The following is a 25964-nucleotide window of genomic DNA, read 5'->3' as shown; positions in this document are numbered from 1 at the left end:
TACAGATAGAAAGACACACAGAAAAGGCAGGAAGAGATGCACAGAGAGATACAGAGAGAGAAACAGAGGAAGAGAGAGAGTGGGAAGGGGACAGGCCCAGAGAGAGAACGGCAGAGCAAGTCAGAGCCACAGGGTGAGACAGGGCACATAGACAGGGAGAGAGGGACATAGGAGGGCCCAGGAATCCGAGGCCCGGCGTGGAGGCCGGGACAGAATGTGCGGGTCGGTCACAGATGCCCCAACCCATGCCTGCTCCTGGGCGGCAGGCAGTGGACTCACCTTGCGGCCAGGAACAAGACACAGCTGACGGCCAGGTAGGCGAGAAGCATGAAGAGCCACACAGCAGGGGAGAAGGGGTCCAGGAAGGAGAAGTAACCAGGCTTGCGACCCTGCAGGGAGAGGGCGTGAGGCCCGGAGCCACCCTGACCTGCATGCATCCCCAACCCCTGCCCCGCCAGGCGCCCACAAGCCCAAGTGGCCCATCACGGTCCAGCCTGCAGCCTCTGCTTCCCTTGGGGACACAGGCATAGCCCCACCACCAGCCCCTGCCCCACAGCCTCCACATGTCCAGGGGAGCCATACCATATGCACTCGGTAGAGGATGCTGATCCCCAGGGTCATGAAGGGTTTGGAGAAGTCGATGACCTTCTCCCGCTCGGCTGTGATGGTGAATGCCGCCACTGCCAGGTCCGCCTTCTGCTGGAGGGGAAGGAGGGTGGGGGCAGCAGGGCGGGCCAGGGAGACAGACGGGCAGTTAGGGAGACACGCACAGAGAGCTCCTGAGGGGCCAACAAAGAGAAAGGAGGGGGACCGAAGGGGCCAGGAGCCCGCACTCACTCCAGAACGGCACCTTGGGCCCAGAATCGGGCCCCTGTCATCTCACGTCTGCTGGACAATGCTCCTGTGGCCCTTCCCTGCCCAGCCGCCCCTCCTCATCCTGTCAAGTTCATTGTGAAGGCCCTGCTTTATAAATCCCCTCACGGATCTGCATAGCTCCCACTTCCCCCACCACCAGGTCATGGGGAGAGCCTGACGTGGGCGTGGAGATGCCAAGACACTGACCCACTCAGGGCTCTCTTCAGGCCTTGCTATCCTCTTCTATCTTGACGGCTCATGACATGGAGCATTTACTATGCACTGACCTTGCACCAGGCTCCACACTAGGTAACACTTTCTACGGGTTACCTCCTTCCAACAGCTCCCGGAGGGCCACTACTAGCCCTGTTTTATAGATGGAGAAACTGAGTCTCGGAGGGGCAAAGGCACTCGTCAGTAAAGCTGGATCTGGGGGACCGTAAAGCAGAGATGGGACCTAGCCTCCCCTGCCACCGGCAGGCCCTGGTGACCTACACATGTGCACAGACAGAGGAGCATCTTGCCCCTTCTTATGCACTTGCTACTCTTATGCCTAATATGTGAACTGCCAGGAACGACATCACACAGACTGGACCAGTGCCCAGCTCACCCGACAGAATGACCTCGGGGGGAGCTGCACGTGGTCTTCAATGGGGGAGGAGTGCCTGGGTTCCAGGTGAGGGTGGAGAGCGGGTGGGGTGGGACAGAGAAGGGTTTGGATTAGTGTCTGGTGGGCATACCCAGAATCCCTCATCCAAAAGGATCATTTCGCTCCAGCTCTAGTGGACTTAGCTGGCCTTGAGCTGTGGGCCAGACAGAAGACAGGGAAAATGCCAACACTTCGCACACCCCTCCCGCCACACACGGCACACGTGGGCACTGTATCGGGTCCCGTGTATGCCACCGCTGACTTGTGCTCACCACGCCACATCCACACACATGTGCTAAGACACAGGCTGGCCCAGCGATGTACCAGGCACAAGGGCGCAGGCAGACAGACTCATGCCCTGGACACAGCGTAGGGAGGAGGAGACACACGGGGGAGGGGCGATCCCTCGAGGCATGTGCATAACGGAGCAGGCAGGACAGGGCAGGGTGCTGGAAAGGGGAGCTCTGACTCTGCTGAGTTTGCTGGGTGACCTCGGGCAGGGGTTTCCACGTCTCTGGGCCTCAGTTTGCTCATCTGCAAAATGGGAATGGGGGTTGGGCAAGATGTCTCACACACCTCTCCTGGTCCTGGAGTTGGGACTCAGCTCCCAGGAGACACCTTCCAGGCACACTGACTATCCCCCAGGCCTCCACCGGACCCCAGAACTGACTCCAAATTCAAGCAGAGATGACCGTAGGGCTGAAATAAGAGTAGAGGTCCTGGGGGCACCTGGGTGGCTCAGATGGTTAAGCATCTGCCTTCGGCTCGGGTCATGATCCCAGGGTCCTGGGATTGAGCCCCATGTCCGGCTCCTGGCTCAGCGGGGAGCCTGCTTCTCCCTCTGCCTCTCCCCCTGTTCGTGCTCTCTCTCTCTCTGTATCTCTGTGTCTCGAATGAATAAATAAAACCTTTAAAAAAAAAAAAAGTAGAGGTCTTGGCTCACTGGCCTGGGAGGAGACACACACTCACAGGGAAGCGGCTGAGACAGAGCACACGGGGTAATACAGGTGTGAACGGAACTGGGGCACAGGTCAAACAGCTACCGTGGGGTGAGGGACACAGCACCAGCCCCAGTGTGACTTGAGCGCAGAGAGCGGACATAGCCCCAAAGCAGAATCCAGAGGCGGCAAACTGCGGCATGGGCCCAAAACGTGGCTGGATTTGGGGTCTACCCTTGCAAATTCCCGGGTGTGCTGAGAGTAAGGAGCATCTTGCCCCTTCTTATGCACTTGCTACTCTTTTGCATAATATGTGAACTGCCAGGAACGACATCAGCTAATACAGGAGTCCTATCACTTCGATGCACTCACGGGAGGTGTGCCCTGGGGAAGGCCCTCCATGGGGGCCTGAGTCTCCCCTTCAGAAAGCAGGAGGCAGTGGCTTCGCAATCGGGGCTCAAGGGGGCGCTGCGGGTCCCTAGGCCCAGCACCAGGAGCCCACTTCCTCCCTAAAGGGCTCCCAGCCCCTTTCTGTCCCCTCCCTTGCTCTGCTCCCTGGCCTCCTCCCCCACTCTAGACACCTGGCCTCGGGCCAGCACCTAGGCCTAACCCACTTCTTCCCTTTCCCGAATTCTCCACATCTCCTCCAGTAGCAAGGGCAGCAGCTCTGCTGCCAAAACACAACTCAGATCTGTCCACTTCTGTCCATCCGCCCGTCCAGGCCCTGACCATCAGAGTCTCTCTCCTGACAACTGCATCAGCCACCTCACCGGCCCCCCAGCCACTACTCAGAACCGCACAGTCCAAAGGGAAAGTCCCCTGCTAAAATCCCCTGGGTGGCTTTGCACTGCACCTACAGCAAATCCCTTTCCCGGCCAAGAGGCCCTAGGTGATCTGAGACCCACCTGCCTGCTGGCCTCGCCTCATGCCCTTTTCCTTCACCCACTCGGCTCCAGCCACAGTGCCTGTCTTTTGCTCTTCAACACGGCAGGCACATCCCCCACCCCAGGGCCTTTGCATGTGCTCCTCCCGAGCTCTGCCTCACCATTCGAGGCTTAGCTCACACTTCACTCCTTCAGCCCTCCCCACCAGGGGAGGCCTCCAGACCCCACTTAGCTCCACCCCAGGGTCCTCTCTCTCGTATTACCCATTACCCTGTTTCATATCCTGCTTTGCACCTACTAGAGTTGACCCTGCCTGTTTGCTTATTAATGGACTAGCTTTCCTACTTAATTACCAGTTCCCTGCCTATCTAGTTAGAGGTGTGCCCCAGAAGCTACACAGGGGCTCCCAACAAACACTGCTGGATTTTGACCAAGACTGGCCTCTCTGAACGGCCCCCAGGGCTGCCACCGTTCCCCACCATATTCCTGGGCTTCAAGCCCCGTCTCACCCAGCTGCTCTCTGGCCTCCGCATCACTGAACACGGCCTTTGCCTGGGGCGTCCCACTCTGCCCTGCAGAACTGGATCCCACCCACCCCTACAGGGTCCCTTGCACCCTTCCTCCTCTGCGGCACCTTCTCTGGAACCCCCCCCAGTCTCGACACCCCTGGATCTACCACAGCATTTAGCTCAGTTTGGAAAACATCTGTTCACTTCTCTGCCTCCACAACGAAACCTGCAAAAGCAGGGCCAACTGGATGCATTGTGTCTCCTCTGCTGAAGAACCAGGAATGTCCCCCCTCCTCTGGGGGCCTCCCAGAGTGTCCTGGACAGAGAAAGCTCTCCTTCCCTGTGCTTCACGGAACCTCGCATGGATGCAGAGGCTCACCCTCACACAGCATGTACGTACCTCGTGGCCACCATTTCAGGGCTCCCTCCCACACCCAGAGTAGCTCACGTAGTCCCCAGAGCAACCCTGTCCGAGGGACCATCCTTCCCACCATTTCACATGTGAAGAAATGGAGGCACAGTGAAGGTAAGCCCCTGGCTTCTAGCTGACCTTGGGATTCAGAACCAGTGCCCCTCTAGGGGTTTCATCTGTCCACTGTCTCCACCCTCCATGGCCAGGGGCATCGGAGGTCAGGGTCCAGGTGTGTGATTCCTCTCTGGTCCCGGGAAGCTCAGGAGATGGGCGCTTTACACATGACTAGAGTGAATGGGTCCTTGAACTTTTCGTCAACACACATCAAACTCAGTCTGAATCCGTCCCCCGGGTCATCCCAGGCAGAAGCCTCCACCCTCTCCCCAGTGTCGTCCTTGACATCCCTCCACCCCTCACCGCTTCCATTCTCAAGCTCTCCTGATTCTGCTCCCCAAATGCCTCTGGAATTGATCGCCTCCTCCACCTTCGCTGCCCTGCTCCTGCCCCAATCACCGTGTCTCAGGACTGGAAAGCTCAGCCAGTCGCCCGAGGGACCCCAGAAATGACAGCCTCGGTCACCGCAGCCCTGCTTAAACCCAGCAATAACTCCCACTCTTCTTACACTGTCATCCATACTCCTCACCCGGCCCCCAGAGGCCCCTCCCCACCTGGCCCCCAGCCCACTGCCACATACTGAACGTTTGTGTCCCCACTACAAACTCATCTGCTGAAATCTTAACCCCTAACATGATGGTGTTAGGAGGTGGGCCTTTGGAAGGTGAGGAGGTCATGAGGGTGGAGGCTCATGAATGGGATTTAGTGCCCTTATCCCGTTCCATCCAGAAAGCTCCCTCGCCCCCTCCACCATATGAGGCACAGCAAGATGGCTGTCTACGAACCAGGAAGAGGCCCCTCACCAGACACCCAATCTGTTGGCACCTTGACTTGGACTTCTCAGCCCCCAGAACTGTGAGAAATAAATTTCTGTTGTTCATCAGCGCCCCCAGTCTGCGGTATTCTGTTACAGAAGCACAAACAGACTAAGACACCCACCACCTTGCCCTGCATCCCCCCCATTGCAGTCACTCTGCCCATTCTGTCTGTCCATCAACTCATTTACCTACTTGACAAATATTAGCGGAACACCCACCACCGAACGAGCATGGTTCTAGCTATGGGAATCCAGCGGTGAAGATAAACACATAATGGTGGGTGGTGACAAGTGCTATGAAGAAAAATAAGGCACGGCAAGGGGATCGAGGCTGCTGGAAGATACTAGTTTGGACATACTCCCCGCTGCAGGGAGGTCTTGAGAAAAATTTGTGAAGGAAGTGTGGAGCAAAGGAAGGGGGCTGGATTCTACTCCAAAGACAACAGAGGACGTCACATCGGAGGGTGTGAGCAGGGGGGTGATGTGATCTGGCCACCATGGGAACAGACCACAGGGGCAAGAGTGAAAGCAGGGGTCCTGGGGACAAAATGAAGTCCATGGAAATACTTGGGGTGGGGGGCTAGGTGGTGGTGGAGAGAGGTGGTCAGATTTGGATTTCATTCCGAAGGGAGGACAGACATTCCTTAAACCCTGCAAACTCCTCCTAAGGTCCTCTTAGAGCCTTTGGAACTCTCCTTCCTCCTCCTCCTCCTCCTTCTCCTCCTCCTCACCCTAGATTTCCTAGAAGAGTCACCTATTTCTTACAGAAGATTTCCCTCCAAAGGGGGGATGCTGACATTTAATCTTTGGAATGAAATCAGGAAAAATCCAAATGATGAGCCGTCTGCAGAAATGATGGGGCGGGGAGACTGTCTAAATGCCAAAAAGCCAACCAGCGCACTCCAACCCAGCCCCAAACTTGCTCTTTATCCCAGCTCTGTGCAAACCACCATTCTGCTTTGCCATCAGCTCCCTGTCAGACTCTGCCAGTAGGGGGCGCCAGCGGGACACTGCCAGGAGGGAGGAAGGCGAAGGCTTGCCGGCCTGGGTGCTGCACCCCTGTGGCAATGGTTCCTCCTGGGGCAGCAGAGGAATCCAGTTTGTGGCTTCCCTGCACCTGCCGAGCCGGCCTCTCCGAGCCCCTCGGGGAAACCAGTGCCAGCCAGCGAGCACCTTCCTCTAAGATTCCAGTAGTTCTCGCTCCTCTCACTGTTCCTTCAGAACTAGGGAAGCAGCCATTTCCTGCCTTGCCACCTCCACGATAGCTGAGAGTGAGGGTGTGCAAACTGTGGCCCTCAGGCCAAGTCCAACGCCGGATTTTGTGAATAAAGTTTTATTGGAACACACCCACGCCCATTTGTTTAGGTATCGCCTATGACGGCTCTCCATCCAACAACAGAGTTGGATAGCGGTGACGGTATGGCCTGAAAGTCAAAAATACTTATATCTGGCCCTTCGCAGAAAAAGTTTGCTGATCCCTGCATCGGAGTTCAACTTTTACCCTCTTCGTTACCACGTTAACAACTTTATTCCTAGTAAGTAAGGGGCTCTTCATTCAAGCATTCGGCATGCCTTCCCTCCTGGCAGGACCCTGGCTCGTGCAGAAATGACAACAGGCCACGTGGGCACTCCCAGCTTGGTCTCTACGAGGGCCCAGTGATGAGCATTTTCTCAGAAGGAGACTAGTGAGCTGCAGAAGAGAGCACAGTCCGCTCCCAAACCCCAGAGGTCTGCACTGTGAGTCACCCCTGGGTGCCCATGTCCCTGTTTGCCACCAGTACTCTGCATATCCCCGGATCTGCTGGGTCACCAGGCCCAGGTGGCAGATCAGCTTGCACGCAGCTGGGATTCGCTGCAGAGCCTTCGTGCAGTCCGGGCCTCCCTCAAAATGAAAAGCCGTGTGTGTTGTTTGGTAAGTGGGCTGGAGCCACTCACAACTTACATCCAAATCCCCAAGTCACCAAACGTCACCAGTACCAGACAAACAGCGGCCCCTCCTCAGATGCCTGAGTTTCAGCTCCGCGAGGCCCCTCATGTGAGTCTCTGAGTTTTCACCTTTCCAACTCCTTCCCCCGTCCTCTTAGGCCTCAGGGTGGTGGTTGCTTCCTGCACCCCTTACCTGGTGATCCCTTACTTTGCTTTCTATTCTTTCAGTCATGGGTTAACCACTTGACCTTCTTTGTATCAAATTCGCTCTGTTCAAGTAGCTGCTGTGATTCCGTTCAAGTGGCTGGTGCTATTTTTGTGCCCAGATTGGACCCTGACCCACAGATGTCAGTGGCGGGTTTCCTGCCAACCCCCTTAAATGTGACTTCCCAGGGTAGTTGACCAGCATGACCCCAGGTGCGCCGTCAAGATCAGGTTCTCTGCGGCCTAGGTGACAGCGGAAGGCGAGACGGAAGGCTTCCAGTGGGCCCCAGAAAGCGGGCTGGAGAAAACAGCGTTTGCCAGGTCAGTAGCTCAAGCCAGCTGCCAAGGGCTGTGTTGACTTGTTCCAGTAAAGAGACTTCATCTGGGCCAGGGACTGCGGTTGGAGTCCCCGCCTGATTCCGTTTACAATAATCCCCAGTCATCGTCCAAGCTCCGTCTGCCTTCTGCACAGGCCGAACCGACTAGCTGACTGGGGGTGAGATCACCACCTCTGCTTCTTTCAAGCTGTTCATGGCAGCACTGGTCTCTGCGATTCCCCCAAAGGATGCAAAACTGCTTTTGGGTTACTATCCTGGCAAAGACAGGGAATTCTAGGAGCTTCCGCTTGGTTCTTTTACCATAATGGCCCCAACTCTGCTGGTGGCCACATAGTTCTCTTCCAAGTATACAAGTGGGATCTGGGAAAACTCAGGGTGGGTCTGTGGACCTCTCAGGCCCATTCTGAGTCGAACTTGGACTCAGACTCCGTCTATCGCCTGACCACATAAGGCCCACTGCGGTCCACCAGGCAAAACAGGAAAAATCAAAGTGATCTGCCATTTATAAAAATGACCAGGGGGTGGGGGGACGGATGTCTAAATATCTAAAAACCAACCGAAAACCTGCATGACCTTCTCTGCATGAGAAGGAGCCTGTATAGAAACCACTGCAGCTTTTCTGGAAAACGGTTCGACGATCTATAACAAAAGCCATACAGAGGGTCCTCTTCTTTGACCTAGTCACTCTATTCAGAGACTTGGTCCTAATCAGCTGCAGTTCAGGCAAAGCTTTTGTGCATAAAGATGTTTGCTTATGGTTGTTTCTAACAGCACAAACAAATAAAAAAAATGCCTGGAAACAACTAAGTACAAAACCATGCTTCGATAAATTACAGTCTGTCCGCATGGGGATCAGTATATGCAGCCAGGTAATGTTCTGTTTAGGTGGGAACAATAAGGTATTATTTTTGGCCTTTGAGATTGGCAGAGGTTTTTTTAAAAAGATTGATAATACCTCTCGTTGGCAAGAGTGTGGAAATGTGACATTCTCGTGCACTTTTGGTGGGGATATAAATCGGTGGAACCTTTCTGAGCATCCATTTGGCAGTCTCTCTCTGCTTAAAAAACATTCATACTCTCTGACCCGGTGCTTCCGCAGTTAGGAGTTTCTCCTTCAGGAATACGCCCACAAATCCACAGGCCCAGTGGACGGTGGCATTGTCTACACCAGCAAACACGGGAAACCACCCAGACAGGGGATGAGTTAAATAATTCATGCTCAGCTGCACAATGAAATCTGTATTTCTCCTCTCGAATTTTGGATTGTCACCTCAAGCGATCCATGCCCAGAGACAATCCTTGTCTCCCCAAACCCACCAAACTGCGCCTCCCACTTCCTCCCCAGGGTGGGAGCCAGCCTTGCCACCCACCCAGCTGCTCAGGCCACGCCCTGCAGTCACCCCGGATTCCTCTCTCCCTCTTGAGCCCCACCTCTCGAGTCTAAGCCCCCATCTTCTGTCTCCTGAACCTTCCGACGGACTTCTACTCTTAGCATCCTGTTTCTACTCTTGCCCCACTACAGTGATTTCTCCAGAGAGCAGCCTGAGTAATCACTTCTGAATGATTTAAAAATTAATCAAGGTCGTACGTCCATACAGTGGAGCATTATTCAGCCCTAAAAAAGAAGGCGGCAACTGATCCACGTTACGACGTGGATGCACCTTGCACACGTGATGCTGAGCAAAAGAAGCCACACGCAGAAAGCCGCATATCGGGATGATTCCAATTATAGGAAATATCTAGAATAAGTAAATCCATGGAGACGGAGAGACTGGCGGCAGCAGAGAGCAGTCTGGTGGTTGCCAGGGGCTGGGGAAAAGAGGAATAGGAGGGAGCTAAGTGCTGAATGGGTGTGGGGCTTTGTTTGGGGGTCACAAAAATGTTTTAGCACGAGGTAGAGGTGATGGTGTGGCACAACATCGTGAATAGACTACCTGCTCCTGAATTATACTTTAAAATGGTTAACTGTATGTTATATGAATTTCACTTCAATAAAAAAAAGAGAGAGAACAAATTAGATCACGGCACATTCCCTGCCTGAACCCTTCCACTGGCTTCACACACTGAAAATAACATCTCAGCTCCTTACCCCGCAAGGCCCCCGGTGATCCAGGCTCCGCTCTGGGACCTCGTACTTTCCCTCGCCCACCCGTCACCCCAAAACTCTGTGAGGGAGGTAATATCATCCCCATCTCAAGAGGCGACACCAAGTCCAGAGAGGGGAACTGGCTTGTGGGGGCCACATGGGAACGCAGGCAACTGAAGCCGGCCCTGCCTGACCCATAACGAGCTCATGACTGTCGTGGCCACGGCGGATGGAGGCCGCTCAGATCCGCCCTTGGGATAGGTCACTCACGGCCCCAGCTGCAGAGCATGCTGGTGGCTGATCGCTCTCAGCTCGGTGGGTGGAAGAGCCTCCCTGAGGACGGCCCCCTCCAGTGACAGGTCGGTGGGGCGTATAAAGGCCTGCCCCCTCACCTCAGCTCCAGAGCTGCCTGGGGGTCAGCTGACGCCCAGTTGTAGCTGCATGGCAACTCTGCTCCTTCCCTCCCTCACAGGGCTGGTTTCCAAGGGGGCCTCCTGCCTGCTAATCTCCACCTCAGAGTCTGCTTCCCCGGAACACCCTAAGATAGCTGCTTTGTCCTTGAGGGTGGGGCCGGAGGGCACAAATTTTTATCCTGGGGGCGGAGAGGCGCTCTGATGACAGCAGGTGAATGACAGGTCAGACTTGTACTGTGGAAGATCCTACTGGAAGACACAGCAGAATGGAGAGAGGTGGGAGGCCAAGAGCCAGTGAGGAGGCTGGGAGAGGGGCCGGAGCCTGAATGCACGCAGTGAGGACAGGGAGAAAGCCAATTCCAGCAGTGGCCACTGGGTGGAATAAACGGACCATAAGTCAAGACTGGTCTGGGGACGGGTGGGGTGACTGGGAAGATTCCGGTGCCCTGGGCTGGCTTCCATCTGGAAGTCACTCGTCAGCTCCAGGCCAGCCTGATGGGGGCCAGCCCTGGCTCTACCAGTCACTCGCCGTGTGGCCTGGACATGGTACCTTGGTGTCTCACTCTCCATTAGAGAAAACTGGGCTAATACCAGGCCCTCCTCGTGGGGCGACGTGCATATGGTTCAGAACGCTTGGGCAAGGCCCTGGCACGGGGTGAGTGCGTCATCCTGTCCGCCCTGGGCTTCCCAAGTCCCTGCTGGGGGTCAGACACACCTGGCTGCAGCCCCGTGGGGAGGGGGCAAGTCCCTTTGCCTCTGAGCCCCGGGGCAGCAGTGGGAGGACAGCGATCCTCAGTCCCTTTAAGTAACCCTCGAAAAGCCTCTGGCTTGTCAACAAAGGCAGCTGCTGCCCAGTACCCCCTGAAGCTCCGTGTACTTGGCCATCCCACGGCAGACAGGCAGCTGAGCCTCTGCAGGGCCAAGCCCCGCCCATCCTTCGCGCTCTCAGCCCGCTCCTCCTCCAGTGTTCTCTCCCTAAATGTCATCGCCATCACCCAGCTGCCCCAGCAACGAAGAGGCTGTCCTTTCTCCCGTGTCCCCAGCCCCAGACCGTCACCAAGCCCAGGTGCTCTCAGCCTCCCTGTGTCCAAACTTGCCGTCCCCCTACCTCTCTGCACATCATCCTGCCGCCACCCCCCAACCCCACCGATTCTGGTTCCTCACTTGAGCCAGCTTGAGACCTTTGGGGGTGCGTGCCATGAGCCCCCTGCTGACAGCCAAGCCCTTTACCCCGCTCAGTTAGAGCAAGGCCAGGCCTGGCTGTTGTCTCCCCAGGGTGTAGCACAGGGCCTGGTATACAGTAGGCCCTCAGTAAATGCTAGCTGGCTGGAGAACAGACACGTGAATGTATGCATGTGCTGGCCATGCCGGTAGAAATAACATTAATGAGAATGTGTATAGAGCACATGCTTACAGTATCCACTACCTGCCGGGCACCCGTCCTAAGCCCAGGGAATAACTCGTTTCATGCTCAAGACGGTGGTGTGTTCTAGCTACTATTATTTCTCCAGTTCTACTGTTGAAGAAGCGATGTCACGGAGAGGTTAAGGAACTCGCCCAAGGTCACACAGCTGGTAGGCAGCGGAGCCAAGATACGAACAGGACTCAGCATCACAATCACGCAGCGCATTAGGAAAGCTCCCGGCCTCGGTGCTGTGCTTGCCCCAGACACCATCCTGCCCAATCCTCCAAACCCTCCGCCCAGCTGCGGGGCAGGCTTGAGGCTCCTCCCCAAGGTCATGCGGCTGTAAAGAGGACTATTCCATTACTTCTTCGTTGATGAAGAAACTGGCATCCACTTTACAGTGACTCTGGCTGGGGGCTACTCTCCTGCCCTCGGCCTACTTCCGGGGACCCTGATAAATGCTCTGAACCCACATGACTGAGGACTAGGATGTGGAAATGGAATTCATGGGGGAAGTCAGCCAGTCGGGTGGGTGCCAGGCCGCCTGCTCTCCATGCCCCTGGCCTTCTCAGATTCTGGCTTCAGGCCCTTCAAACCCACCCGGAACAGAAGCTTTCAGACAGGCTGGCAGCAGCGGGGCATGCCTCGGGCCTGCTCATGGGGTAGGGTGGGAGAGGCCTAGCCACCAGGACCCCAGGGACACCCCCAGCCCTCCCTCCACCAGAGCCATTCTGCTTTGTCCCAGCTTCTGAGGGTGCCTTCAATTGGGGGGAAAAATGTTCTGCAGTCAAAACAGCTTTTGAAAATCAGTGCCCTAAGGAATAAATGCCCTTGTCATGCAAAGTGGCCTTCTCAAGTCTACCCTGGTGACATTCCTGGGCCTGGATGCAGCGAATTCTGGGATGGAAGAGACAAGAGAGTGAGGATCCTTGATGCCCTCAGCCAAGTCCAATGTCAAGGCTTCCCTGAATGTTCGTGGCCCTAGGTCCCTGGTTGGCTAGGGCCTGTGTATCTCCCCTGGCACGGCCCTCCCTCCAGGCCCTTGCCCACATGGTTTCTCCTGCCTGGAATAAAAAGAGGGACTGCATGTTGAGATCCCCTGCCTCTGACAAGCAACATGGGTGGCACTGTCCCTGTTCCCTGAAACCCTCAGGACAGACCTGAGAGGCATCATTATCCCCATGCAAGGGAGGAGAAAAGACAGGTAAAGGAAAGAGAAACAACTCACCTGAGCATTCAAACCCAGACTGGTCTGACTCCAAAATATTTTTTCCATACCACCCTCACCTCCCACCTCCCACACCCCTGCCTCTCTCCCTCCTTCCCCTTCATCCAAATCCCACCCACTATCAGGGCCCTTCCAGGGCACCCCTCTCTCTCTCTCTCGCCCTGACTCCCCTTCTGTAAATGCCATTTACTCTGCTCTGAACACATTCTCCTGCTCCCATACCCCCTTCACCTTGCTGACTCCTTCACACCCTTTGGGAATCTATTTGGGGGTCACCTCTCCTGGGAAGTCCTCCCTGGACTGGCTGGGTCGGGAGCCTCCTCTGGGTCCCTCCTTGGAGTTTCCCCCATCACAGCCCTGAAGGGTATCTTGCGGTCATTTGCTTTCTGGCATCCTAAGGACACCCTAACCTTTTGAGAGCATGGTCCAGGTCCACTGTGTTCACCATTCTACCCTATGCCCAGCATGGAGCAAGGCACACAGACAGTGCTCAATCAACACTGTCTGAGTGAGCGGACTTGTGAGTTCAACAGGTAGCCTCGTTGTCGGCAATGTGCCAGGCCCTCCTGGTGGGTGCCGGCCACAGGGCACAAGCGAGCGCCATCCCCGTCCTCCCGGCCCAGCCCTGCCACCAACAGGAAGCCTCTTGCCACCTTCACAGTCTCTGTCCAATTCTAACTCCGTGTCTTCGTCCACCCAAAAACTCCCTGAGCACCAGCTGAGCCAAGGGATTGCTAGGAGAGCATGTGGCAAAGCAGGACACAGGAGGTGAGGCGTCGTCTCTCGTGCCCCCGCCCTGAGCCGGCCCCACGGCGTTCACCAGGCCCAGGAACACACAGCACCTGTTATGTGCCAGGCTATTTGAAGCGCCGCGGGCTGCTCGCCTGCGGGCCTCCCCACGCCCACCTGGACCACGGCCCCTCCCCCAGACCCGGCCCAGCCGTACCCGGTTGATGAGCTCGCCGACCATGCCTGTCCAGGAGCCGTTGGGCTCGGGCGCCCCATACAGCCCATCCTCCACCAGCCGCAGACGGTAACGGAAGCGCAGGAGCTCGGCCAGCTCTCGCAGCATGTCCACGCAGAAGCCCTCGAAACGCTCGTTCCCAGACAGGGCCTGGAAGTTCGGCCGGCGCATGACGTATGGGTTCTCCTGGGAAGCAGCAGAGAAGCGAGGTCAGAGACTGGGCAGCTAGGGGCTGCTTGGGGAGCAGATCGTGAATCTGCCTCCACGTGGGACAGAGTCACTGCATCCGTTCCTTGCCTACAGATGCTCAGAGTGGGGGGTAGGCCTGGAAGCTGCTGGACGCGGTCTCCAGAGGCCCCCGCCCCCCGCACAGATCACTGGAAGCTGTTTTTGTCTCTGCCAGCCAACCTGACGCTCTGTTGTCTCAAACTCAAATGCCTACCAGGGAGGCAAGTAACCTAAGAGTAAATCACACGGAGGGAGATTATGCCAAACTGGAGTAGGGGCTTTCAAATTTCTGACCATGATCCATAGTAAGATACACATTTTACTTTGCAACGCAAGTCATCTGCACGCATGCACTTAAATAGACTTTGTTCCTCAAGAGTCCTTACTCTTAGGGATTAAAGGCAGCAGACCCTGATTGTTTTCTGTCCTGCTCTACTTCACTTTTTTTTTTTTTTAAGATTTAATTTTTTTTTTAATTTTTTTATTGAAAGATTTTATTTTTAAATAATCTCTACACTCAACATGGGGCTTGAACTCACAATCCCGAGATCAAGAGTCACATGTTCTACAGACTGAGCCAGCCAGGCACCCCTCTACTTCACTTTTCTACACGACCAGTAGCACCCACTGAACTGACTTGATGAGCTAGCAAGGGATCACAGGGTCTGTCCCACCAGGATTGAGTGCCAGCCGACACCACTATGAGGGAAGCAGGACTGAGATGCCAGATGGCCCGACGTCAAGAATTCTGGAATCCTCGGCTGTTTTGCAAAATGTCCTGATTATAAAGGTTAACAACAATTCACATTCTAATACGGATTCTGGTAATGCTTTGCAGACTAAACAAACACCTCAGACTCCGTACGGGTTTGCTACCCTAATGCTTATTTCTGAGGGGTTCCAGCAAACCTTACTGACCCCCAATGCACCAAATGAGCACAAAAGCAGGGAAAATGTGCCAAAGGGTTAGTAAGATGAGGCATTATGAAGTTGATGTCAACAAAAGGGAGTCTTAATCTTGACACAGTTATTGTCTAAATGGGTGTTTGTATAGTGTCACTTCGGACTGAGGAACAAAGGAAGTCAGGACTTAGGACACAGCGGGGAGGGCTCTGGCAAGAATATCCACAATGGTGGCCATGCACTGAGTACCTGCTGAGTGCCAGACCCCCACTCTGCCCCTCGAACAGATCCCTTTAACTCCTGGCAGGTGACCCTACACCAGAGGCATTATCAGACTCATTTTACGCATGTGGAAACTGAGGCTCACGGAGGTCAAGTGAGGTGATTTGTTCCCCAGTGACAGGTACGGAGAGGCCAAGTCTCAGTATAGGCTGTGGATTCGTGGACAGCACCAAACCCCACAGCTGAGGGGTAGTGGGATGGAGGGAAGTCAGTGAGTGCTTCTCTCTCTCCACCAAGCCGCCTTTCCAAGCCCCAAACTGTGGAACGGGGAGTAGGAATGTGAGATGATGCTAATAATAGCATCAGTAGCTAGCATTTCTTGTAGGCTTGCTGTGTGACAGCTATTCTGTCAGTGTGGGAGGTCGGTATTATTACCCCTGTTTCAGAGATGAGGACACCGAGGTCCCGAGAAGTGAAGCCGTAAGTGGCTGAGGTGGACAAGCTGGGCTTACTCCAAAGCTCTGCTCTGAGGCCCTGTGCTGATGGACCTCAAGTAGACAGAATCCAAGAGCAATGCATGAGAAACCAGACAGACAGGGACCCAGGCCGGGTATCAAAGCTGGAGAATCAGAAATCAAGACTTCTCTAGACAGGCACCGGTGTTAGAGCTGGAAGGCCTGCTCCCCACCCCACCCCCCCAAGCTCTCTCCACATACCAAGCAGGGAACCAAAGCTCAGGGAGGTCAAGCATCTCGTCTGAGGCCACACAGTGGAAGCAGGGCAATGGCGAGGGGAGATGGGACAAAGCTGGGACTCCAAACCCAGTTGCTGTGCACTGTGAAGCCCTTGGCCCTTCCACCAAGGCCCAGATGAGCTCCAAGTCCAAGGCTGAGGCACTTGGGTTGTGGGTTTATGTTCAAGGCCTCAGCATTGGGGTCTGAGTTATTGAGGCAGAAATAGGGACTGGGGCCCACGAACAGAATTCAAGATCAGAGAACAATGATGGCCCCAGACCATCGGAACCAAGGGTCTGACGGAGCCTCTCATCCAGGGTTTTCCGACTTATTGAGAGAGTCTTCTGCGGAAGTACCGCAGACAGTGGGCTGGTGCTAAGTCTGATTCTAAGAATCCAGCCCACAAATGGCTGTGCATCTGTACGCAAAATGTATGCCCAACGGAATCATGGCAGGATGGCTCCTAGCGGGAACAAAGACTGAAACTGCCTAATTTGGGACAGGTTAAAAAGATTATTGATGTCATCAAAGACTCCTAGGCAACTCCTAAAATAAGTTCTATCGGATATATTAAGAGGAAAAAGAAAAAAAAAAAAAAAACCAAGCTACAGAACAACGTGTACAATATGCTACTCTTTGTGAAGGAAAAAGCGAGGATGTGCTTGTATATATACATAGATGTTTCTGCAAGGATGTGGCCTCTGAGGAAAAAAAATGGGTGCCTGGAGGGGAAGGAGTACTTTGAAATCTATTTTATGTAAGTTTGTGTTAACTTCTGTGTCTCCCCCAATGTGATGGATTTTTTTAATTAAAACTTTTAATATTAAATATTAAAATACTTAAAAAATTTTTGAAGCAGGGTATGTAAGTGTATACAGAAACATGAATGGTCAGGAAGAGCCAGAGCAATCCTAAAGAAGAAATTGGAGGATTGACGCTATGAGGTATTACTACTTAGTTTAAAGCTATGGTATTTGAGACAATGTGGTGTTAGAGCAAAGACAGACAAATCGATAATAGAACAGAGAGCTTGGGGGGTTGGGGGGTGCCTGTCTGGCTCAGTCGGAAGAGCATGTGACTCTTGATCTTGGGGTCATGAGTTCGAGTCCCACACTGGGCATAGAGATTACTTAAAAATAAAATCTTAAAAAAAAAAAATGTCCATGTGAAATAAATGTGCCCTGCCCCCCTACCTCACATGGTACATCAAAATCAATTCCAAGTGGATGGTAGATCTCACTGTAAAAGGTACGATTAAGTTCTTCAAAAACAAATAGAAGACTTCGTGATCTTGGGGTAGGCGAAAACTTCTTAAATTCTAAAAGCATTAATCAAAAAAGGAAAAAAATCATGGATAAAATGGACTTTAGTAAAATTAGAAATCTTTTCATCAAAAGATTGGGAGTGCAGAAGCAAGCCACAAAGCACAAGGTATTTGCAAGACATATATCCAATGATGACTGTATCCAGAATATATTAATAACTCATAAATCAATAAAAAGGTCCTATGTCCCAATTTTTTTCAATAATAAAAAAAATAAAACCTCAAACAGAGGACTTCCCAAAAGAAGAGTGTCAAATGGCCAATAAACCAAAAAAGGGGGTCGACTTCCCTGTTCAGGAAATGCAAATGAGAAGCACAATGTGGTTCGTCTGGGGGGTCATCCGGGTACCAAGCTCAGGGCGGCTGGGAAGACCGGAAGACATAAGCAGAGGGCCCGGCCCAGCACTGAGACGTCGGCCACGGTGGTGCTAGTTTATCCAGGATGCGAGCTCAGGAGAACATGCCTTCCGTGCTGGGAGGCCAGGTGGCTTTCTTACCTCATGCGATCCCCCCACAGCCCTTCAAGATGGGATTTTACAGATAAAGGTAAAGTCCAGCTAAAGTGGTAGGGGGCAAAGTCATGAGGAGAGCGAGGTCCGGACAACCCGAGTCACCAAAGAGAAGGATGAGAAGTCCCAGCGTGATGAAAACAATCACGGGGACCACGGAGTGTTCTGGGAAACCTCTGCAGGAGGGAGCAGGGCTGGAGGCTGAGGGAAGGCCCCACATAGCCTCGCCTCCGTGGGCCTTCTTTTGCACCCTAGCTTCCTTGTGGGGCCTCTGTCAATCTTGGTCCCAGCCACCCTTTCGGCTCCAGACCAGTGAGCTCCACCCCAGAGATAGCCTCACCCTTCCCCCATCTCGGACCTCCCCCTGCGCTCTCACTCCCAGCCTCTCTGCCGGCCTCAACACCCACATCAGCTTCCATTCCCTCTTCCTACAGCCCCTATAAGCTCAGGCCTCACCTCCCGACCTGGAGCACTTCTCCTCTCTGGAGCTTTTCTCACATCTAGGTCTGACCCTGCCCCTTCCTGCTCAACACTCTCCAAAGCCTCAGGGAAAGGGTAACTGCATCCTCCAGAGACCCTCCCCCCTCTGCAGCCCCGTAGCCTCTGGGCCACAGAGCTGGGCCACAGCACTTACCACCCTCTGTGCTTGCTAGGTGCCAGGCACTGTTCTAGGCCCCTTGGACAGAGTAGGGAAGAAGGCAAAGCCTGACCACCTCTTGTCCCAGGCACCCAGTTTGACTCACGCCAGAATCCCCAAATGCCCGATGAGGGCCCTGCCTACAAATCCGAGTCAGAAAACATCAGTGAACAAGTGGGTATGTCCAGCTGTGCAGATGAGGCTGCTCCCTCCACATCCGGTCTGGCAAACATCTTCTAAGGCCCCTGCTCTTAAAGCTCATGCTTCTTGGCACGTCCGGCCCTTCCTTCTCTGTACACCCAACTCCTGCACAGCTTCTAAAGCCCTGTCTAATGCCATCTCCTTTGTGAAGCCTTCCTCAAACCTTCTAAAGCTGAGTCAGTCCCTCATTACCTTGTATTGGAATGATTGTGTCCAGGTCGATGTCCTCCATCAGACTGGCATCCCCTCCCCCGGTGCCACTCAAGAGTAAGGAAACCACAAGGCCATCTGTGACTATTCACATGTATCCAGCATTTGGGTTAGGCCTGGTGCACAGCGGCTTCAGTAAATATTTGTGGAATGAATGAATGAATGAGTGAATGAATCCATCCATCCAAAGAGCAATGAATGTCAGAAAGAGAACCACACTGGCTCACGGGCCTTGGGTAAAAGGCGAGACAGGTGTGAGGAGGAGATGAAGCCTCCAGGGTCATGGTTCGTCTCTCCTGACATCCCCTCCCTGACCTCTGTCCCTGCTCCCCACCGAGGACCCCACCTCTTTTGGCCCCAGGAAACTTCTTGGTCTGGCCACTGCCACAGGCATGGAGGTGTGACTTCTCCCAGCCAGCCCGGCCTCGGGGCCCCTCGGGGAAGCTGTTATGAAGCGTCTGGTTTCCCGTCTGCAGGCCATCTGGCCCTCCCCAGCAGGCTCACTGGCCCTTCTCCAGAGGGACACGAGGTCCACACTCAATGGGGAGCTCCTCGGGGACTGAGAAAACAGCCTCTGGCATCCTGTGACACCTGTAGTAATCCCCTCTAACCTCAGCATCCACAGCTGTGAGCCGGCGCGGCTCCCACACTCACTGGGGGGCTCCCACAGACAGCGGCTGCCAGCACGCTGGGCACTTGGCTGTTCGGCAGGGCGCAGCTGCCTGGCGCACCGGCCTCCGGGCCCAGCTGTTCTGGGCAGCCTCCTGCTCACCAGGTCCTGTGCATCACCCCCCTCCTGACCTCCCGGCGGCCCGTTGTGCCAGGTGGGAGGCGGCAGGGTGCAGGGGTAAAGAGCACAGACTCCGAGCATGTCCCTCGGCTCCAGCCGGGATTCGCCCTGTGACCTGTTTCCTCGCCTTCGAAATGAGGAAAATAAGACAAGCCTCGTGGAGCGGCTGACAGGTTTATAGAGCAGCGCCTGGAAAGGGCCCAGCACGGTGGCTGGTGCAGAATGGGGCGCTCCATGTGTGTTTGCTGCTGCACGAAGGGCCCCTGGTCTCAGACCTGCTTAATTGCAGGAAAAGCACACACAGGGGCTCCAGGACTGCGTCCCTGGCTGGTGTTCAAGTTCAAGTATGAAGGGACTGTGGGTGCAGAGAACAGCGGCCACGGCTCAGGCTCTGGAGCCTCAGGGACATGACCTGGGGCAAGACGCCTCACCTCTCAGAGCCCTGCTTTCCACAGCTTTAAGATGGACATGAAGTGGTCACTGTCAACACCCTCAGGTGGCAAGTGTGGCCAAATGACTACTCTAGTGATGGTGATTTTCGGGGGTCTACCCTGGACCAGACACTGGGGGAGGCGCCCTGCCTGCGTGGCCCCATGGGCTCCCCGTGACACCAGTCATTGCCATATCTGCCGTGTGACAGCCAGTTGGCAGAGCCTGTGCCCTCCCTCTTCCAGTGGCAATGAGGCTGCTGACACCCTGGCCACAATCAGGAGTTGCTGGGTGCACGGGTCACATTCCCTGCTGGTCTGTGCGCTGCGTAAGCTGAGGCATCCCCCTCACCAGGACTGGACTGGGGCACTGCTCAGGAAAGGCCCTTCCACCCACTGCCCGGCCCCTCCAAGCGCCACTCACCAGAATGGTCGTGACCACCAACGTCTTGTTGGCCAGCGTCTGCGACAGGTTGATGTCCAGGGTGGTGGCATTCATGGCCAGGGTCCGGTTAGAGTACCATACCCCGATCTGGGACAGAGAAGGGTCCATCAGCACGAGTCCAGCCTGAAGACGCCTTGGCCTGCTAGGCCTGCCCCCACCATTGGGACTCTGGATGTTCCCCCAGGCCTGCTCACCTCGCGGTGGCCCTGCCGGGACTTCTCCAGGATGCGCAGGGTGTAGTTGGTCCTCTGCCCTTTGCTGTTGAACTCGACCCTCCCAGTCAGCCCATCATACTCTACCTGGCAGGGTGGGAGGCGGGCAGAGGGGGGCGGGGGTGGCAGGGGGCCCAGAGGCACAGGAGGGAGAGGCCCAGAGGGGAGGAGACAGAGAAGGAAGAGACAAACAAGAGAGGGAGAGGGACCAGGGAGGACCACAGTTAAAAGAGAAAGACAATGTGCCAGCAAAAGAAGGGAGGTGGGGCGAAGCAGCAGGGAGAGGGCAGTGCAGACAGGCAGAGGAAGGCCAGGAGGGGAGGGGCCGCGGAAAGGAGGAGGAAGAGGTCCGGAGAAAGCAGGAGGGGGTGGGGTTGGTAGCAGCGGCGGGGAGAGGGCAGAGGGGCCACAGGGTGGACACAGTGAGTGCCCCGGCCTGAGACGGACGGCCCTGCCCCCTAGGCCCACCCCGCTCCCAGCTCACCATGCGCAGGTAGTTCATCAGGCTGGTCCCGTGGGGCCAAATGTTGGCTGACGTACAGGCCAGCGGCTTCACGCCGATCTCTTGGCTACGGTTCAGCTCCCGGACGGCGCTCACCACCACATGCACGGCATCAAACATCAGGGCCGCCGACAGCTAGGGGGACAGGATGGGGAAGAGGCAGCTTAGCCAGGGCGCCCCAAAGCCCTCAGACAGCGCCCGTCCCTCCAGGAACGTGGAATCAAGCCGGCGGGCAGTGAGGATGGGTCTCTGGGGGCCTTTCTGAGGGAAATCAGGTGGCAGTGGGAACAACGTGCATGCTGCCCATGCCTCTGTGGGAGCAGCTCTCCCCGAGTCACGCAGCCACGCGCCTGTTTGGGGGACGGGCACGTCAGAGAGGGTTTGCCTGGACGGCCAGCTGGGTCACCTCCACACAGAGGTGTCCGTGGGCCTGAGGGCGTGTCCCGGCATCTGTGTCTGCGAGGCTGATGCAGGTGCGGGAAGAGGGCCTGATTGCGGGAGTGGGGCTCATGCATGCAGGCTGGACACACACAACTATCTATACAGAGAGGGGGTGTGGCATCTAGGGATTTAGGAGGCAGGTGAGCATCACGGTTGTGAGCCTGGGCCTGGGCAGCAGGCAGCTCTGAGCTGGAGGCCTGGCTCTCCTATTTCCACCTTGGTTTCCTTCCCTGTAAAATGGGGATAATTGTACCCTCTGCCTCCACGATCTAGTGTGGGGATCAGACAATGCAACACACGCACGAGCTCAAAACCGCCCGGCGTACAGTGAGTGAGTGATACACCTGGGGCGTCTGTGCGCGTGTGTTTTCGAGAGTGCATCTCCGCTGGCTTGGTGTGAGGGTCGGAAGGGCTGTGTTGTGGAGACAGGTGCAGGGGTGCACACGAAAGCGCCTCTGCCCAGGTAGGTCTGTGACGCCCGACGGCCCGGCTCCGTGACCGCATGTGTGTCTGCTCAGGAAGAGTGCCTCCGTGTCTTGGCATACGACTATGTGTCTGGGAACAGATACACGTAAGTATGCATCTTTGGTATGTCTGCATTCATTCAACATCTATTATTGGACCCCTACGCTGAGCCAGGCTGATTTAGATGTTGGGGATACAATGGTGAACAAAGCAGAAAGAAACCCCTGCCCTCGTGGAACTTAGTCTATCTACCCATATCTATGCCTAAGCAAACCATAGCGCAACTGCTGTGGTGATTAGATATGCAAGGACGGGTGCTATGGAGAAAAATTCAGTAGGGAAGGGAGCTGAAGAGTGGGGAGTTTCTCTTTTTTAAGATGGGGGACCAAGGAAGATCTTATCACTGAGGGAACATTGGAGCACTGACTTGGCAACAAGGGAGTGAGTCACTAGTTCTCTGGGGAAGTACAGGTGAAGCAGCAGTAGGAGCAAGTGCAAAGGCCCTGGGGTAGGCGTGTGGCCGGGGCAGCATGGGAGGTGGCACGGGAGGCGTCGCAGCCTGTACTCGGGAAGCGAATGGGGGCGCCAGAGGGCTCTGAGCACCATCTGCTCGAGGTCTGAGGGGGCCCGCAGAAGTGTCTGTGTGCCCGGGAGGAGGGCGAGTGCTCACCGCAGGACCTGGGTAAGTGCTGACTTCACAGTTCTCCCTCCAGGACATGTTGAGGCTGCGCACAAACTCGGGGTAGAAGGGATGTGAGGTGTTGAACATGGAGAAGCCCAGGATGTTGGAGGTGTCCTCCACGATCCCGTCCAGGTGCAGGATGGGAAAGTCCTGGGGCCGAGAGGAAGGGGTGAGGCCTGGGGCCGGGCCCCATGCAGGGCAGACACCACGGGAGGGGTGTGGGGACCGGAGGGGCTAGATGGGGTACGCACCATGGTGGTGAGGATGTACTTGTAAAATGCTGAGGTCATCCCCAGCTCTGAGGCCTGGAGAACACGGGGCAGTGCGGAGGTGGCGGGAGAGGTGGAGACCCACGGGCAGAGCCGAGAAGATGCCGAGAGAGGAAGAGAGATTTAGAGACAGGCCTAGTGAAGACACCCGTGGGAAACGCAGTAAGAGACACCCCGAGACAGAGACAGGGAGAAGGGGATGCGTGGGGGCAGAGGAAGACCTCGGTCCCTGATGTCGTGCTGCGTGGACCGGTGCCCCAGGTGGGATGAAGGTCTCGGTGGAGGAGAGAATGGCAACCTCAGATGCCCTCATCCCTCTTTAGGGCACTCACAACATAGCCTTCTGGACACAGGCGGGCAAAGGGACGCCTTAGAAACAGGGCAGGCTGGGAGGGTACCCTGAGCCTTAACCTTCTCCCCGTGCTGCCCCAAAGCCGAGTGTGGGCTGCTACTGTATGCGGCTCAGCCCGGTCATAGGCCAGATAACCCCCCGCCCCCCCCAATCTGTAAGAGCACTTTTCAAGGCTTCAGCTGGAATCTCGAAATTCAAGTTTGGAGTCCCCTTCTTCACAGTCCTTGAGGAGGACAAAAGGAGAAGGCCTCTCCCCACCAGGGGTGTGGAACGGTCATTAATTAGAACGGTAAACAGCACCCCAGCCTGCGTTGCCTGAGGGGTAGGAGTCGTCATCATGAGGGTCAGGGAAGTGCAGGCTCGAGAGGAAAGTGACCGCTGGTCACTAGGTTCACGGGACCCCAGCCCCGGCCCGCCTCCCTCCCGAGCCCAAAATCCTTTCTCTAAGCTTTCCTGCCTCAAGGGCCCTGTGGATTCTGTCCACACATTTCCTTTACGCTATGATCAGCAGTGACACATGGTTTTAATTAAAAAAACAAAACAAAAAAACTGGAGAAAAATAAATAATACAGATCAGATTACGAGGATGAATTAAGAGCAGGGACGCAATGAATGATGAATGAATATGGGTCACCGCTGGAGGGCATGTGGCGGGCCGGCAGGGGAAGGTCCCGGCACTATACCCCATCTGGGTGCCCTTGAGCCAGCCCATCCCCCCCCAGAACCCCAGCTCCTTCGGCCACAAAATGATTATCACACCCACCCCACACGGTGGGTGGGAGCCAAATTCAAGTGCCTCCACGCAGCAGGACAGGTACTCAGTGAAGATCATGGGGAGCTCCCACCGCAGTGACCCACCGAGGCAGAAACTGTGCAGAGAGGGGAGGGAACTCTCCAGGGCCCGACCAGGGGTGCAACCGGGAAGCAGCCGAACTAATCGTCTGCACATAGGAAGCAGGTCTCCACATCCCACGGGACCACTGAGGGACATGGGCACAGGGTGACTTGCTATCACGCCACATTTCCACCCCAACCCTGTAGGGAATCAGAGACTGGGGGACCCACCTTACGGAGGATGAGGTGGGAGATAGACGCGTTGGCGTCAATGATGATGGTGGACACCTTGTCGTCCCGGATCTCCTTGAGCAGCGGTGTGGGGTCCCGGCTGTCGTCCAGCATCCTCACCGACAGCGTCTCCTTGGAGATGAGGAAGCCACGCACCAGCTCCTCCAACCGCAACAGGCCTGGGGGAGCCGGAGGGCCCGGGTCAGAGTTCCATGGGAAGTGCCCAGCGTAGGGGAGCCTGGGAGAGGACGAGGGCCACACTGCCCGGAGCGCGGTGGCTCTCTTGGGGGTTCTGGGCCCCGGGACCCCCTGCTCAACCTCCACGCAACTGTCTCCTGCCACCTTTCTGCCCCCCTGGGACGTGTGACGGGGATTTCACGTTGGCTCGTGCAAGCCACATTCCACTCCTGTCGCCCAAGCCACCAGCAGCCTGCCTGGGGCTCAGGCCCAAACCCTGATGGCAGCCCAGCCTCCCCACGCTCTCTCTCACCCACACCGAACAGGCCCAGACTCCACCTGCAGAACTCGGCAGAGCCCAGGGTGCCGGCCCCCGCAACCACCCTGACCTGAACCCACTGCCTTCCCTCGCCTGCTACGACAGCCACACCTCCCCCCACCCCGACTCTGTCCCCTTCACAGCGGCCACAAGCAAGTAAAGCAGAGGTGCTCCTCCTTGTGCCCAAACCCTCTCATGGCTTCTGGCTCCTTCCGAGCAGAGGCCCAAGTCCTCACAACTTCTGGGCCCCACTCCCCCTGCCTTCTCCGTCTTGTCTTGCACACACCTAGGCCACGCTCTTGTCCTGTGGCCTCTGTGCTAGCTGCTCCCTCTTGACCCAGATGCCCGCACAGCTCCCTCCCTCACCTCCTCGACACCTCCTCAAAGAGGTGGTCACCATTCCACTTGGGATAGCACCGCCTTCCTACTTCCTAGCTCCTCCCACAGAAAGCCTTGGGGGGGGGGTGTCCTGGCCTGGCTGGAGCCTGCACTGCTCTATCTCCAATACCAAGAACAAAGTCTTGGCAGGCATTCCTTAAATACCTTCGGAAAGACGATTTCTCCTGGAGGTTACTGAGCGTGCCCCCCCCCCCCCGCACACCCACAAAGCCACCGGCCTCCCAGACACCTCCACTTGATGGCCACAAAGACGCCTCGACCCCGACATGCACCTCGACCTGACTGCTCCCTGCTTCTCGGGCAGAACCCAGTCACCATCTGTGCGGCACCTCTCCCTTTTCCCTCAGGACTCTCCCCAAACCCCTCGTGGCCCCTCTCGAGCCCACTGCCACCGCCCGACAGCTAAGCAGCATCGCCTCACCCTGCCTGTCGCTGGCCTCCCGGCCACACCCTGTGGCCCCTCCAGTCCGTTCTCTGTGCTGGGGTCAGGGCTCTTGCTGCGGTGCACCCGGCCGTGTCCCCTGCCCCACCCTTTGTGGGAACCTTCCAGGGCCACAAGGCCGACACACGAGGCCCCAGATGAGCGTGCCTCCTGCACGTGCTGCTTCATGGCTTCCACACTCGGGCACCGGGCTTGCCGGGAGCTTCCTTGAGCTTCCTTGAGCCTCTCACAGGGGCTGCACTCCCCCGGACCCCCCCCTTCTCCCT

The 25964-nt window shown here is 56.0% G+C and overlaps 1 protein-coding gene across 3 annotated transcripts in view; it reads right to left on the bottom strand.

Annotated features, from left to right (window-relative positions):
• The window catches only part of GRIK5 (glutamate ionotropic receptor kainate type subunit 5), a 56849-nt gene that overhangs the window by 19346 nt on the left and 11539 nt on the right, over positions 1-25964 (bottom strand). For 2 of the 3 annotated variants that reach the window (XM_034986607.1, XM_034986606.1), the window contains exons 6-14: positions 24362-24540; positions 22927-22980; positions 22664-22825; positions 21070-21222; positions 20568-20672; positions 20353-20460; positions 13725-13928; positions 583-699; positions 280-389 (exon numbers count right to left, since the gene is read on the bottom strand). In XM_034986607.1, coding sequence (XP_034842498.1) covers positions 280-389; positions 583-699; positions 13725-13928; positions 20353-20460; positions 20568-20672; positions 21070-21222; positions 22664-22825; positions 22927-22980; positions 24362-24540 — 1192 coding nt within the window. The remainder of the gene's footprint in view (positions 1-279; positions 390-582; positions 700-13724; positions 13929-20352; positions 20461-20567; positions 20673-21069; positions 21223-22663; positions 22826-22926; positions 22981-24361; positions 24541-25964) is intronic. The other variant, XM_034986608.1, reaches the window with a different exon arrangement.

This window comes from Mirounga leonina, unplaced genomic scaffold (assembly GCF_011800145.1).
Source record: "Mirounga leonina isolate KUSES-001 unplaced genomic scaffold, KU_Mleo_1.0 Mir_376, whole genome shotgun sequence".
Taxonomy (NCBI): Eukaryota; Metazoa; Chordata; class Mammalia; order Carnivora; family Phocidae; genus Mirounga; species Mirounga leonina.
The sequence above is the reverse complement of the archived record's forward strand: the minus strand, read 5'-3'. Positions and strand labels throughout refer to the sequence as shown.